This window comes from Heloderma suspectum, chromosome 4 (assembly GCF_057233095.1).
Source record: "Heloderma suspectum isolate Gila_16-S chromosome 4, 16-S_ref, whole genome shotgun sequence".
Classification (NCBI taxonomy): domain Eukaryota; kingdom Metazoa; phylum Chordata; class Lepidosauria; order Squamata; family Helodermatidae; genus Heloderma; species Heloderma suspectum.
This window is the reverse complement of record NC_139461.1, coordinates 210,302,996-210,318,158: the sequence shown is the minus strand read 5'-3', so window position 1 is coordinate 210,318,158 and position 15,163 is coordinate 210,302,996. Positions and strand designations below refer to the sequence as shown.

The following is a 15,163-nucleotide window of genomic DNA, read 5'->3' as shown; positions in this document are numbered from 1 at the left end:
AGCAGACCTCTTCTTCAAGAAGATTAAGAAGAAAGGTTATTTGAGAACTACATATAAAATTCTAACAGGGCTAGGCCTCCCATGAGGTGGGGTAATCCCCCACCTCAGGCAGCAGATCGCACATGCCACTCTGCCACAACGGCTGCTTGCTACCACTGCCAAGGCCAGTAACATTAGGATGGGCGGGTGGGCGCTCCGCAAAGTCCCACTGGGTGCTCTGCCTCCTCAGGAAAAGCCACAGCAGGAGGCAGCAGGAAATGCCACAGCAGCAGTTGATGTAGCTCTTTGGAGTAGCCAGCCTGATGCTTTGCTGTGAGGGGTAAGCACATACCTGATGCCTTGCTCTGAGAAAGGACCCTACAGAGCAAAGCATTGGACAGTTGGGCTCTAGGAAGAGCTGTGTCAGCTGTTTACCTACTGCAGCAGCAGGAGAGCAACTGGCTCAGCTCTCTGCAGAGCTTGCCAAGCCAACAATTCTCACTCTGAGGTGTCCTTCCTCAAACCGAGGCATTGTGGACAAGGTGGCCTGGAGATTGCCAGTTTCTCAGCACTGTTGTATGAGGCGAATCTTCTTCGTCTAATAGTAAGCTGTTTGTCATTTTGAAGAACCAAAAAGAACAGCTATTCTATCTTTCCAAAAGGTATACTGTATTTAGTTCACATGATTTTGGATTACCCATGGTGAGATGCTTGGCGCAGCTCTGATGTTCAGTTATGTATAGAAGGTCTAATGCAAGGGTTTCCAGTGCAGTGGCCATGGGTGCCACTGTGCCAGTAGGGCTCGGCTGAGGCATCTGCCAAGCTATTTTCCCCCTCTGCACATGAATGGAGTGATTTCTCCATTCACTTCACAAGGGGAAAAAACTTCCCTGCCAAAAAACAGCTGGAGGGGGGTGAAGTCCACCCCCCACCAAATACCTGTGGGACAACAGAGTCCTTGAGGAAAGGTGGCCTGGAGATCGCCTGTGCTCTGGCAGCACAGGTGATCTATGTGGCCATCTTGCTAATAATGCCTCACTTTTAGGAAAGACCCTTTGGAGCAAGGCACTAATGGAGTGGCAGAAGAGGTGGCATGGGAGGGGCGGCACACGGTATATGTCCTTCTGAGACAGTGGAACATCTTGTGCCAGCCCTGAATTCTCACTAACATGTTTTTGTAAAGTTCCTGATCTTTGAGAGAACAAGAGAGAGATTTGGTCCTGTGCTTTACATAGTTCAGAAGTAACTGTTACTTTTTGGTATACTGAAACATTCTATGGAATTTGAAAACTAGTATTAAAAGAGTTGTACTACGTCAGCTGGACTATAGTCCTTTCAACACAGTTTTCTGTCTTTCACAAGTGACCAATCCAGATACTGCAAGAAAACATTATACAACTTAGTCAACTAGTAGGCAAAATAGCAGCAGACACTCATGCAAGAAAAAAGACCACCTTATTAGTAATGGGGTGATAAAAAAAAAGAAACAGGGGGCATAGTGGCACTTTGCTGATTACAGAAGTAAAAATCTTTTCCATGATTGACCTGATGTCTCTTGCTTCTCTTTCCTGGCTGTAGTCCTACCCTTGCTCAATTAGCAATTTTTTTTTCTGAAATACTGATATGCAACATTAATTCATTCACCATATACATCCTTCTAGTTTCTCTTAACAGAAGTTAAACATGGCAGCTTGACAAATAACCTGACTATGTTAAAATCATATCTTAAATTCAGTGCTTGTTTTTGTTTTTTTAACAAAAATAGTGTTTAGTAGGGAAAAATGTAAAATAGAGGTTGCAGTTCAGTAGAAGGGTGTGTGTGTGTGTGTGTGTGCGCGCACATGCGCGTATATGTGTGTGGGGGGGGGAAGGTGCACTGATTAGTACTAGAACTGACACAAACAAATGTGATAATTATATGCGACAAAAATGCCATTCAGGATGCCCCTTACAACTCCCCCTTTTGGTAAATGTGTTGAGTGGAAAGTATGGTTCTTTCCCACACACTTGGCATCCACTGGGAGGGATGCTATAAAAGACTCACGTGATCAGCCTCACCTGTGTGGTTGTAGTATTCACACACATAATGCAGCCGCCTCAGGTAGTAACTTGAAGCAGATCCTGCAGGTACGTGTGAAGTGGATCAATGCAGAGACAGAAGTTGTACTGAGTGGCAAAGCCCATTCTTGTCAAGACTGTATAGCAGCACCTATGGAGCTTACATCATATTCTAAGTGTTTAGTGGACTCCCTCCATAGCAGTAAAATTAGATTGTGAATGGAGGCAGAAAGGGGAAAGGACTATTAACTGCTAGGATAAACTGCTATATGCTGCTCTGAGCCCATGGAATAAAGCAAGCTATAAATAAAATCAAATACATAGATAAATAAAATAACAACTGAGAGAGAAGAAAGGGGGTGTGCCATAACAAAAAACAAAATGTAGGCCATTTCTTAAATTTGTAATAATACATTACATAATATTACAAAATCATATTACATAACGATTACATACTATTACATGTAATCATATGACATTATCAGATTTGGGGAAACTATTGGATGATTTTATATTCTAGTTGTTATTTATAAACAGGAAACACTTCAGTCATGCAAGTAACCTTTTTTTAAAATCCTCTTTAGGCTGTGGCTTCAAGTTGCTGGTCAGTCCTAAAACAAAAAAAGGAACAAATGAAGGTAAGTAGGTTTTTAATTTTGAAGAGAGAGTGATCACTGTCAATGCTATACATTGTGACATGTATAATTAGAACTTTTATTAGGGATAAATCCATAGTTGTGTGAGTGGATTTTCCCTCCCAATCGGACATCCTCTTGCTCTCTTTTCATCTACATTCCCTGCACATCCTCAGATCTGCTGTGGAGGGTCTCCTAACTCTCCACATCAAATTTGGGGGCCGCAGGGTGGAGGGGAAATCTGTTCCACCAGGACTTTACTTCTCCTAGCAGATGGCCAATGTTGGATATTGTCAGGGTGGAAACTGAGCCCATAGAACCCCAGAGCAGTTCTGATTCTGAGGAGGAACAGCAATCCGTGGGAGAGGAGCCCACTCATCCCTCACAGGCACAGCAGCTGGCAGAGATTCCTCCTGCCAGCATTCCTGCGATAGATAGTGACCCTGGCAGTGAGAGAGTGCGGGAGGGGGGCTTGCTAGACGCTCAACGCAGACGCAGGGAGCGACGAGCGATGGAGGGCGTGGAACGGAGGCATAGCGCCCGTTTGGCGTGCAAGCAACGGTCGCGTCCCGTGGACCCAAGGGAGAGAGGGAGGAACTCTCCCTAGCCCGTAAGTTCAGGGTCTGCAAGTGATTCTCCTTCAAACGGGGACCAACTGCCTAACCCAGAGCATAGGCTACTCTGCTGTTTATTGCTTAGTCGCTGGTGATTAGCATCTGAAAGAGTCATTAAACTGTAAAAGGATTAAAGCCTTGAAAAGAATCCTTTTGTCTGTGTCTTGAGTTGGCTATTGGAGTAGACTGAAAGAGGCCACTAGGGCGCTCCTGACAGATATAACCATTAGCTGCTAATTCAGCACAATTATAAACTGTGTCTAGTTTCATTTGTGAGTAATATATATACCATTATGATGAATTATAGACTTCAAGAATATGAAAAGAGAAATATGGGATCATATGCCAGAGCAATTTTTTAATGTGCTATGAAGCAAATATATAGTTATGGGAGGATAGCAAATGGTTAGAGTACAGCTGCAATTGTCATGATCTGGACCGACCAGCTGCCATGTTTCATGATTTTGCTAGTTATTGCTCTGCCCAGAAAAGCTGAGGGGATCGTTCCTAGGTAGCCACCTCTGTATTTCTCAACACGGTTGTATGTGATAAATCTTCTTAATCTGTAATAGCAAGCTGTTTGTCATTCTGAAGAACCAAAAAGAACAATTATTCTATCTTCCCAAAAGGTATACTGCATTTAATTTACATGATTATGGGTTACCCATATTAAGATGCTTGGGGCAGCCCCAATGTTCAGTTATGTATAGAAGGTCTAATGCAGGAGTTTCCTACAGGTGCCCGTGAGTGCCACTCAGCCCTCAAGGCCAGGCTGAGGTGCCCGCTAAGCTATTTTCTCATCTGAAAGTAAATGGAGTGATTTCTCCATTCACTCGTACAGGGAGAAAAGGCCTCCCTGCCAAAAGTGGTTGGGGCAACAGGGTGGTTGGGGCAATATGGTCCTTGGCGAGAGGTGACCTTCACCCACCCTCCAGGTGATTTTCAGCAGGGAGGCTTTTTCCCTCCCTATTAAGACTAATGGATGAATTGCTCCATTAGTTTTAAGGAGGGGGGAAAGAGAGAGAGAGAGGAGTCAGGGGGAAGGAAGAAAGGAAGACCAAAAGGACAGAAGAGAGGAAGGAAGGAAAGAGAGAATGAGAGGAGTCAGAGGGAGGGAAGAGGAGACAGAGGGGAGGGGGGAGCCAGAAGATGGAAGGAGAGATGGAAGGAAGAAGGAGCCAGAAAGAGAAAGGAGAAAAGAGACAGGAGACAGAAGCCATAGCGTGTACACAGGGTGCACATTCATGCGCGCGCGCATAAACACAGATAAGGGGTGCTCCCAACATTTTTGTCGTTGGCCCTCTACCCCCACCCCACCCCCACAGCAGCTAATTTGTAGTGGTGCCCAGGGCAGTTTGCCCTCAGGCCCAAAAAGATTAGAGGCCATCGGACTTAAGTTTATAATGTTTGGAAAAGATGTCCAAATTCTAGGCATATTTGTACACAAAATAAAAAATGATAAGCTGGTATTAACTTAATCTATAGCAGTGTTCCCCAACCTGGTGCCCTTCAGATGTTTTGGACTAAAACTCTCATTATCTGACCATTGGCGAATGGTCAGGGATTGTGGGAATTGGAGTCCAAAACATCTGGAGGGCACAGGTTAGGGAAGGCTAGTCTGTAGTATAAATTTGCTGAGGCATGTGTGACATTTTTACTACAAATACGATGAAAAGGAAGCTTTGCCCTGTTAAATTACCTACTTAATATAAATATGCTGTATAACTGAATACTTCTTTCTTTCTTTCTTTCTTTCTTTCTTTCTTTCTTTCTTTCTTTCTTTTTGCTAAATACTTACAGCACAATCCATTACCTATCTATTTAGAGGTAAGCTCCATTGAGTTCAATGGGACTTATTCCCAGGAAATAAGCCTTAGGGTGCAATCCTATGGAGATAATTGTCAGCCTCCAAACTCAGAGGCTGATGACTATCCAATGCAGGACAGCTGGAGCACAGAGGTGAGAATTGCCTCTGTGCTCCGGCTGCCCTGCATTTTGGGGAAGACAGCAGGGGAGCGCTGGAGTGGGATTGGGGAGGCTGTGTGGTGCGTAGGAAGCTGTGTAACGTGGCTTCTGTGGTCTCCTCCCCTCCCTGGCCCCTGGGAGCACCCCTTTTTGCCATCTCCGCACTCCATTTCCGAGCATGGAGCTGTAGCCAGCACAGAGAACCACCCCAGCTATCGGGGTGGGGGAGGGAGCAGGGAGCACAGTTTCTGGGAACCAAGGTCGGAGCCCTGGTCCCCCCAAAATCCTATGGCTCTCTAGACAGTGTCTAGTGGCCATAGGATTGCTCCCTCCATACCTTAATTTGATATGACAATTACTTATGCCCAGAGGCAGGAAACAATTGACCTTTTCTGTGTTAATTATATCCGCAGGTTCCTGATGGTTTCTTTGCACACTTCTATGCTATTTGTGAACACATCAGTCCTGTTTTGGCATGGGGCTTTCTTGGCCCAAGAAATTCTCTTTATGAATTATGCAGCTTCTTCAAGGTATGCAACTTCATTCATCAAGTGAGCATATTGTGCACTAACATCACATAAATAAAATGGGCAAAACTAGAAAGAAATTCTGTTGTATTAGAATCATGGAATAGTAGGGTTGGAAGGGGTTTATAAGACCACTGAATGCAACTCCCTGCTCAATGCAGTGATTAGTCTGGCAGGATTTGCTCTTGACAAATCCACATTGACTTCGAGTAATCACTGCGTTGTTTTCAAGGTGCTTACAGATTGATCGCTTTATAATCTGCTCCAGAATTTTCCCAGGGATCGATGTCAGACTGACTGGTCTGTAGTTCCCAGGTTCCTCCTTTTTGCCCTTTTTGAAGATAGGGACAACATTAGCCCTCCTCCAGTCATCTGGCACTTCACCTGTCCTCCTATTTCTCAAAGAGAATAGACAGTGGTTCTGAGAGTTCTTCTGCCAGTTCCTTTTTTACTCTAGGATGCAGTTCATCTGGTCCTGGAGATTTGAACTCATTCCAAGTAATTAGGTGTTTCTTGACCATATGCCTATCGATCTCAAGCTACAATCCTGCCCCTTCACCTGTACTTCACCTTTGCCAAGGGGGTCATAGACCCTCTTTTGGGAGAAGACTGAGCCAAGTAGGAATTAAGCACCTTCTTTGTCACCTGTTATCATTTTGCCATCCTCACTGAATAGTTAAACCACCATTTCTTTCCTCTGTCTTTTACTATGCACATATCTGAAGAAAGCCTTTTTGTTGCTTTTAGCATCCCTCACTAACCTCAGCTCGTTCTCAGCTTTAGCCTTCCTGATGCCATCCCTGCAATTCTGTGCTATCTGCCTGTACTCTTCCTTTGTAGCTTGGCCTTTCTTCCATTTCCTATATGTGTCCTTTTTTGTTTTCAGGTCATCTCTAAGCTTTTTGTGAAGCCACATTGACTTCTTCTGTTTCAGCACCTGCAGAACCATAACTAACCGAATTTACTTTGCATTTATTTTTACTAGAATCAGATTCTTTATTTCCTGAAAGACATTTTTGACTTTGAAAAAGTACGATATTCAACTATGGATAACCTAGCTGAAGACCTTATGCAATTGTTAATTCGGCACACTGATCTTCTCCTGGCCTATCTTGGAGCCAACTCACTAAGGCATGTGAGCGGCTGTGTAAGTGGATGTGGACACCCAACAGACAGTGGCATTCTGGAAGCAAAAGTACAATAGGTTTCTCTTTTGTTATTCTTAATGTGAGCACAATTTTTGCCGTTTTCTCCATCAAGGAAAGCTGCCATTACTTCTACTTCTTTCTGAGTAGGTACCTGAAAATCTACATTGATATTAAATTATGGTTTCAGGGCAGTTTAAAAATAAGGAAATAATTGCTTAAAATGTTACTCTGTGTATGTGTGTGTATATATATATATATATATAGAGAGAGAGAGAGAGAGAGGACAGCTCAGCTGTCATTAGATTTATATGTACTATGTCCCAACTTTTTTTTAATGGTTAAGTGACATTTATCTGTGCAAGTACTATATATTTGTCTGTGATACTTTTTGTGACTGAAAATAATGCAAAGATATATGGAATAGTAAATAGGTTTGTCTCGGTGGTTTGAATTATTAATTACTTAGTACGAAGTTTCAAAAGCTCTACTTGGCCATGTGTTTGCCAAGTTATGCACCTTTTTTGTTGTTTTAAGTGACATGTGCAATAAAGTATCACATGCAGTGACAAATCATTTAACTTTGCCTTGACATTTTGCGTGTGTAAGCTATCATTTATAATGTAGCAAAATGAATCAATGAATTCATCCTTTGTTCCTTGATGTCATACTTTAACTATTGTTATAAAATTTAAGTGCTAACCAGTATACTTTTATGTAAATTCCTCTTCACTGATGTTTTACATTGGTCATTATTGTGTGAAATCAGAGTCTGCTGAGGCCTTAAACAATAGTTTTAAATAGTTGAATAACTGTTCCCCCCCACCCCCAATCTTTAGAGAGCTTTTAAAACTTTATACTAGTTGTGAGTAAGCTAGAGTATTGTTTTGTTTAAATTTAGCTTTTAAAGTATATTTTTAAGAACATTATGTAAAAAATTATAATCATGCAACAAAATTAAATACATGTTCCTTTTATCATTTTAAAGTTGTCTTTGTTTCTTCTTTTTTTAAAAAAAGGGATTAAATTTAGATGGGGACTCTAAAAACAACTTTAGATTTGTTTTTCTACATATGTCATACAAACAAATTGACTTTCATTTCTGAAAATGGCACACTTGTATTGTATTTGGATAAACAGTATCTTGGATATCCTAGGCCAGCCTTCCTCAACCTGGTGCCCTCCAGATGTTTTGGACTTCAACTCTCATCAGCCCCAGCTAGTATGGCCAATGGTCAGAAATCCTGGGTGCTGTAGTCTAAAACATCTAAAAGGCACCAAGCTACCCTAGGATATGTGCTTGTCAATACAGTTTTTAAACGTGAGAGCTATGTGATGACTGGTGTTATATATGGGCATGGTCCTGTTCTCTACAACAGAACTTGATCAGTCACAAGAGAACAGTTTCTGCTTTTTTGCTCTAGTGGGTTAACCAGCCACTATTCCCTGGTGCTGCTGTACACGTTCTTCTGGAAAAGCCCTTATATAACTGGCTGTGCTACAACCATCTTTTTGGTGGAGTGGAGAGAAAGGTGGCATTGCCAACCACTCTTTGCACTGTATCCTGTGAGCCCATCAGAGCAGCCTTGTTGGTCTAGCATTGGTACCACTTCACACCATTAAATCCCTGTGGGAAAGGACTTTAAAAAGGCAAATGGTGCACTCTTCACATGGATTCTCTCTTTTTCACACACACACATGCGTGCACACACACAGCAAACTTAATTTTATGTGTAAAAATATTCAGACCCCTCTTTTTTTCCTCTTTTTTTCTCTTCCAAACGGATCACTCACTGACTTGACTCGCACTACATAATAACCCAGAATGGATCAGCTTTGTTTGTTTCAGGGTGGCTTGTAGTCACATCTGAACCCATCATGGTTTCTCAGAGTGGTTTGTTAACTATGTGCAAGCCACCCTGACAACCCATGGCTTGTTGTTGGGTTGTTCAGGGTGGCTTGTTTTCAGAGTGGCTAGTCATATTGTGCGAACCTGGCAGAATGACTTATGCATAGCTTGTCAGAAGGATCTACGGAGCCACCTCTCAAGAGCAGTGAAAAACCTGGTTGCTCCTTGCAATCTTGCTAATGCCACCTCCCATCTCCATCCTCCCTTGCCATCTGCCCTTTTTCCAATACATTGTTGCCTCCCTAGACAGGGACACCTTTTTTCCCCACCTTTGGGGAGATTTGTGCAAATTTAATGTTATTTTTTCAGCCAGGGAGATTTGTGTATATTTAACATTTTTTCATCTTCAGGGAGATTTGCACAAATTTAACTTTTTTGTTACTTTCAGCGAGATTTGCGCAAATTTGCAGTCAGTACCATGCTTATTCGCAGTAACTACTGTGCTTTAGCGAATTTGTGCAAATCTTTCTAAAAGTTAAAAAAATATGTTAAATATGCGCAAATCTTTGCAAACATGAAAAAAACTTCTACAAAAAACCTCTGTTCCACTAATGACTGACATAGGCTGCTGAGTTTGTGCTGCAAAGGCCCGTGAGATATGCGCCAGAAGCAGGCAGGAGGACTAAGGGGGAAACAAGCCACAGCAATCAGAGCTCCTGATCATCTGTTGGGTGTAAAGCGGGTTAGTAAGTGAACCACCAACCCACCATGGGTTTTTTTCAGGGTGACTTATTGTGACATGCAAACCGGCTCAATGTCCATAAATTGCAATTTAAAACATTACAAATATATGCAGTATATCTTAAGACCCATAATAAGACAGTAAAACCAATGACCCTCCCATCTAGTAAACCCAATTGAAAATGCCTGTCTAAACAAAAAATGCATGTATAAGGCAGCTTCATTACTTTTGTGTTGCTGCAGGCAAACTGTAGCATGGGATCAAGCTGTTAGCTGTGTTTGTGAAATTTTGGGGATACTCAGCAAAGAACTCTGAGAGATAAGCTATGCTCTAGCTTGAATTCCAGTATAAACTTCAGTTTATATGCAATCTCAAACGATGTGATCAAAATGTGTGCCTTGTTGTTCAGTCGTTCAGTCGTGTCTGACTCTTTGTGACCCCATGGACCATAGCACGCCAGGCCTTCCTGTCCTGCGCTCTCTCCCGGAGCGTGCTCAAGTCCATATTCATTGCATCAGTGATGCTATCTAGCCATCTCATCCTCTGCCATCCCCTTCTCCTTTTGCCTTCAATCTTTCCCAGCATCAGGGTCTTTTCCAGAGAGTTTTCTCTTCGCATTAGGTGGCCAAAATATTTGAGCTTCAGCTTCAGTATCTGTCCTTCCAATGAGCAGTCAGGGTTGATTTCATTTAGGATTGACTGATTTGACCTCCTTGCAGTCCAGGGGACTCATAAGAGTCTTCTCCAGCACCACAGTTCAAAAGCATCAATTCTTCGGCACTCAGCCTTCCTTATAGTCCAGCTCTCACAGGCATACGTTACTACTGGGAAAACCATAGCTTTGATTAGACGGACCTTTGTCAGCAAGGTGATGTCTCTGCTTCTTACTATGCTGTCTAGGTTTGCCATAGCTTTCCTCCCAAGGAAATGATCTTACATTCCAGGTTCCTAAACAATATTGTTCTTTACAGCATCGGATTTTCTTTACACCACCAGACACATCCACAGCTGAGTATTCTTTCGGCTTTGGCCCAGCCGCTTCACTCTTTCTGGCGCTACTTGGAAATACCCTCTGCTCTTCCCCAGTAGTATATTGGACACCTTCCGACCTGAGGGGCTCATCTTCCGGCGTCATATCTTTTAGCCTTGTGATATGTTCCATGGGGTTTTCTTGGCAAGAATACTGGAATGGGTTGCCATTTCCTTCTCCAATGGACCACATTTTGTTAGAACTCTCTGCCATGACCTGTCCGTCTTGGGTGGCCCTGCACAGCATAGCTTATGGCTTCACTGAGTTACGCAAGCCCCTTCGCCACAACAAGGCAGTGATCCATGAAAATGTGTGACTACAAAACCCTAAGCAGTAGGACATGCATGCTAAAATGTACCCAATCATTAAGAGTTGAGAAAAATCTGCCTGTAGTAGTTTTTACTGCCTATAGTAAAAAGAAGGTCCTGTCACTAGTCACCATCACCTCACTTCAGAGAGTTGCAGAACCCGGATCAGGGCCTCTGAAGCTGATCTTAATGTCCAGGTAGGTTCTTATGGGAACATATGGTTCTTCAAATAATCTGATCCCAAGCTGCATAGGACTTGATGGGTCAATTGTGCTCAGAAATGGACCAGAAGCTACTGTCTGGAGCACCTTGGCGGCCTCTCTCAGTAGATTCCAATAGCCAACTCAAGACACAGATGAAAGGAGTTCTTTTCAAAGCTTTAATCCTTTTACAACTTAATTACTCTTTCAGATGCTAATCACCAGCGACTAAGCAAGGAACAGCAGAGTGGCCTAAGCTTCAAGTAGGCAGTTGATCCCCATTTGAAAGAGAGTCACTTGAAGACCCAGAACTTATGGGCTAGGGAGAGATCCTCCCTCTTTCCCTTGGGTCCATGGGAGGCGGCCATTGCTTGCGCGCCAAACGGGCGCTATGCCTCCTTTCCGTGCCCTCCATCGCTCGTTGCTCTTTGCGTCTGCGTCGAGCATCTAAGAAGCCCCTCTCCCGCACTCCCTCACTACCAGGGTCACTATCTCTGGAATGCCAGCAGGAGGAATCTCTGCCAGGTGCTGAGCCTGTGAGGGATGAGCTGGCTCCTCTCCCACGGATTGCTCTTCCTCCTCAGATTCAGAACTGCTCTGGGGCTCTCTGGGCTCAGTTTCCACCCTGACAGTTACTATAACTCTTTTAAGAACTGCCAGGATGAATTCCTTGCAGCCAATCCCATTTAATAAGCATGCCACTGTATTTTGCTCTTATAGTTTACATACAGTCTTCAAAGGCCATCTCACTACAGTAAACTAGACATGATGTTATAAATGTGTGGATAACTCTGGTTGGGCTATTTGTGACTAGGAGAGGTCACAGTTGCATACAAACCTAAGCTGGTGGAAGGTGATTCATGCAGTAGAGGCCACTTGAGACTCCAGTGACAATCCCAGTGTGACATCACTTTCCCTTACCCCATCAGATTTCCTTAATGTATGCTTCTGAGCACGTTCAAGTGCAACGGAGAATGCTCAGTACTACAAAATGAAAACTGGTTTCCTTTTCTTCTCCACTCTTCTTACCAGTTTTCTTATCAGATTATTGTATTCAAAAGGTGGACAAGATATGTTTACATTCTGTAAAGTGGATCAGATTCTGTTCCATGTGTTATCTATAAGGCTTAAATATAAAAAGAGACTATAACTGTGTTTATTAGTCCCTCCCTTTGTAGTCAGTGCCCTTATTTTGCCCATATTGCTATCAGAAGTGATCTTTATCCCAAAACAGCAATATCACCTTCGAGTTAGGGGATGGACTATTATTGAACTTGTCAGAGGGAAGGGGAAGGGGACTGCCTCGCTATTTCAAGATGGTGCTGTAGCTCGGGCTATGCCTGCAGTTGGTGGGAGTGTAAAGGAGACTAGTTCTTGGTTTGGAACTTACTGCACTCCTGGTGGTACCGCATGGACTTATGACCAATTGGAGTCCACCTGAAGAAGAACCTTCAGTGTGGTGGCTCCCTTTCTGTGGAACTCCCTGCCTCTAGAGGTCAAGCAGACACCAACATTGTGTTGTTTTCAGCACCTGCTGAAAACATCTTTATTTCAAGCTTTCCTTGATTGACCAGCCATGGTTTGTATTGGTATTGTGTTTTTTTTTTTAACCTTTTAATATGGTGTTTAATTCTTTTTATCTTTTATTGTTCACTGCTCCAGAATCTGTTTAGATGTGGAGCAGTATATCAATGTTGTAAATAAAATATATGCTGTTTCCCAGATAGAATTCTGTAACAAACAGGGGCTCTATTTCTTTTTCTTTTTAACTTTTATCATGAATGATACAATATCATTAACAACATAAAACATAATAAATATCAACAATACAAACAAATAAAAACTGTGATAACACTTAACGTTAAGGAACTCCTGCACCCAGTGCATTAAATATCAATACAAAGGTGATTTTTTCTCTCTAAAGGTGCCAACGGTTTGTGCACCTGTGTCTTGACAGTAGGCTTTAGAGATGCAGTAGTCCATAAAAACTGAGTTTTTAAAACATTTTTACTCTGTTATCATAGCAAAGAAGAGTATGATGTAGAAAGGGGAAAACGTGGAAGCCATGATGGTTCTTTCCCAGCTCAAGATTAACGCCCTTAAAAAGTATTAATAACTTCTGGTATTATTATTATTAGGCTTACAAGAGTAACAAAAAAATTACAGTCCCTGCCCTCAGGCTTGGTAGCAAAGGACTAATTAATACCAGAGTGTTTACCAAAACACCTTTAATGTTGATAAAGATGCAAATTTGGAATACCTCCATCAGGGGCACAGTACACATAAAGGTACATCCTTTCCATTTCATAAAGATTCAGTAACAAAAGGTTAGTAGGTGGTACTGTTGAGATGTAGTAGTTTTGATAGCATCCTAGGATTATTCTTCCAATTTCTATTCTACTTACGTTTGGGATCCACACATAGTTTAGGAACTGGAAGAATATTTAATATTTCTGTCCACTTTGAGAAAACAAGGAAACAGATTATAAATAATTGGTTGAACAAGTAAATCAATTTGTTATTCTGAGTTTTTCCTCCATTAAGGATTGTATTAATAGTTAGCTAACTAGCTAATTTATTGTCCTTTGCTGTGCCTGAGAGAGAAAACAACTTAGCCCCATTCTGTGTCCAGGCAGAGGAAAACTAATAAAACATCTCCCTACTGGTTGTGCTCTGCAAACTAACTCAGGAGTAGAAATAACTGGTCCTGGATGCTCAAGTCCTGTTTACCTCAACAGAACGGTCATTACAAGTGTGGAAATGCTGATGTTACATTGGAGTAATCCCACAGTTCTGAACACTTTACTAAAGTACTGAGAACACACTAGTAGTTTCTTAGGTCTGGTGCTGACGACTTCATGCTCACACAATTATCTGGTAAGTTACTATTATTAGTTACTTGCTCTCTGTGAGTTTAGAGCTATAAAAAAGCCACCAAGATCTGCGTCTCCAAACAGTTCTAATATACCAAAGTGAAACTTGTCAGGGGTTGATTGCTGTCGTAAAGAACTGCCATCAGCTGGATCAGAAATATTTGCGTGTGTGGAAGAAAAAACAAAACACATTTTAACAAACGTGATAGTATTTTTTTTTTATTAATGACAGTAGAAATGGGTGCGTTTAATTTAAGGAGAAGCTGTTGTTTGAATGAGGCTGCAATACTGGAAATCATGTCTGTGTAGTTGCTGATGGTGGAGGTGACCTTGTATAGGGTGCAATCCTATACATGTTTACAGACAGAAAAAGTCCTACAGTTCCCAGTATCAGGCAGCATGACTGGCTGGGGAACGCTGGGAGTTGTAGGACTTTTTTTCTGTCTAAACATGGATAGGATTGTGCCCCTAGTGTGAGTATATAGGAAGAACCGATGTGCACCCCTTTGTTGGGTTTGAATTAGCTAAACAATTGGATGCCCATTACAGGTCCTATGTTATAGGAGCACCTCAGCCGAGCGGCCATTGGGCATCTTCGAGGATGCACTCAACGTGGGGATACTGTATACCGAATTCCTTGTTTCGAATCTCCGGCCCCCTTGACTCTCTCACGATGGCGGGTGTTTAGTGATGAGGCAAATGGGGAATGCACTCTGCGCCTGCTCAAGGGCACTTTTCCAGCGTGAAACCAGTGCTGGCACTGAGGGCAGATGCCGAGTTGAGCCGTGGCACAAACCAGATTGTGGTCTCTCTCCCCATCCTCGCCTCCATCTCCACATATCCCCACTTTTCATTTGCCCGGTGGTGAGCGAGAGCCCCTTCGAACTCCCAGCTGCCAGGGAATTCTACAGTTTCCTGAGTCGCTGGATATATATAGAACGGCGCTTCCAGCCCAAAATAACCCGGCTGGCCGGAGAGGGGCCCCGTGCGGCGCGGCGCGGCGCGGCGCGGGCGCTGAGTGGGGGGAAGAGAGGAGGGGGCGGCCGCCGTGTATGTGTGTGTGTGTGTGTGTGGCGGGACAGCTGCAGCCGCGCCGGGGCTCGCTTGGAATGCAAGAACAGGCTGCGCACCGGGACTTTTATGGAAACTTGCAGAGCCCGGCGCTGGAGCCGCAGCCAAGGGGCGCAGCAACGGGAGCAGCGACGCTCTCCAGCTTCTCTCACGCCCACCCAGCCGCT

General features: G+C 43.1%; 1 protein-coding gene across 5 annotated transcripts in view; it reads left to right on the top strand.

The window, feature by feature from the left end:
- The window catches only part of MIGA1 (mitoguardin 1), a 68,855-nt gene extending 60,952 nt beyond the window's left edge, over positions 1 to 7,903 (top strand). For 2 of the 5 annotated variants that reach the window (XM_084852172.1, XM_084852171.1), the window contains exons 14-18: positions 2,622 to 2,675; positions 3,859 to 3,915; positions 5,087 to 5,113; positions 5,665 to 5,781; positions 6,764 to 7,903. In XM_084852172.1, coding sequence (XP_084708298.1) covers positions 2,622 to 2,675; positions 3,859 to 3,915; positions 5,087 to 5,113; positions 5,665 to 5,781; positions 6,764 to 6,982 — 474 coding nt within the window. In that variant the 3' untranslated portion in view covers positions 6,983 to 7,903. The remainder of the gene's footprint in view (positions 1 to 2,621; positions 2,676 to 3,858; positions 3,916 to 5,086; positions 5,114 to 5,664; positions 5,782 to 6,763) is intronic. The other 3 variants (XM_084852174.1, XM_084852173.1, XM_084852175.1) reach the window with 3 other exon arrangements.
- Positions 7,904 to 15,163: the final 7,260 nt, after the last annotated feature.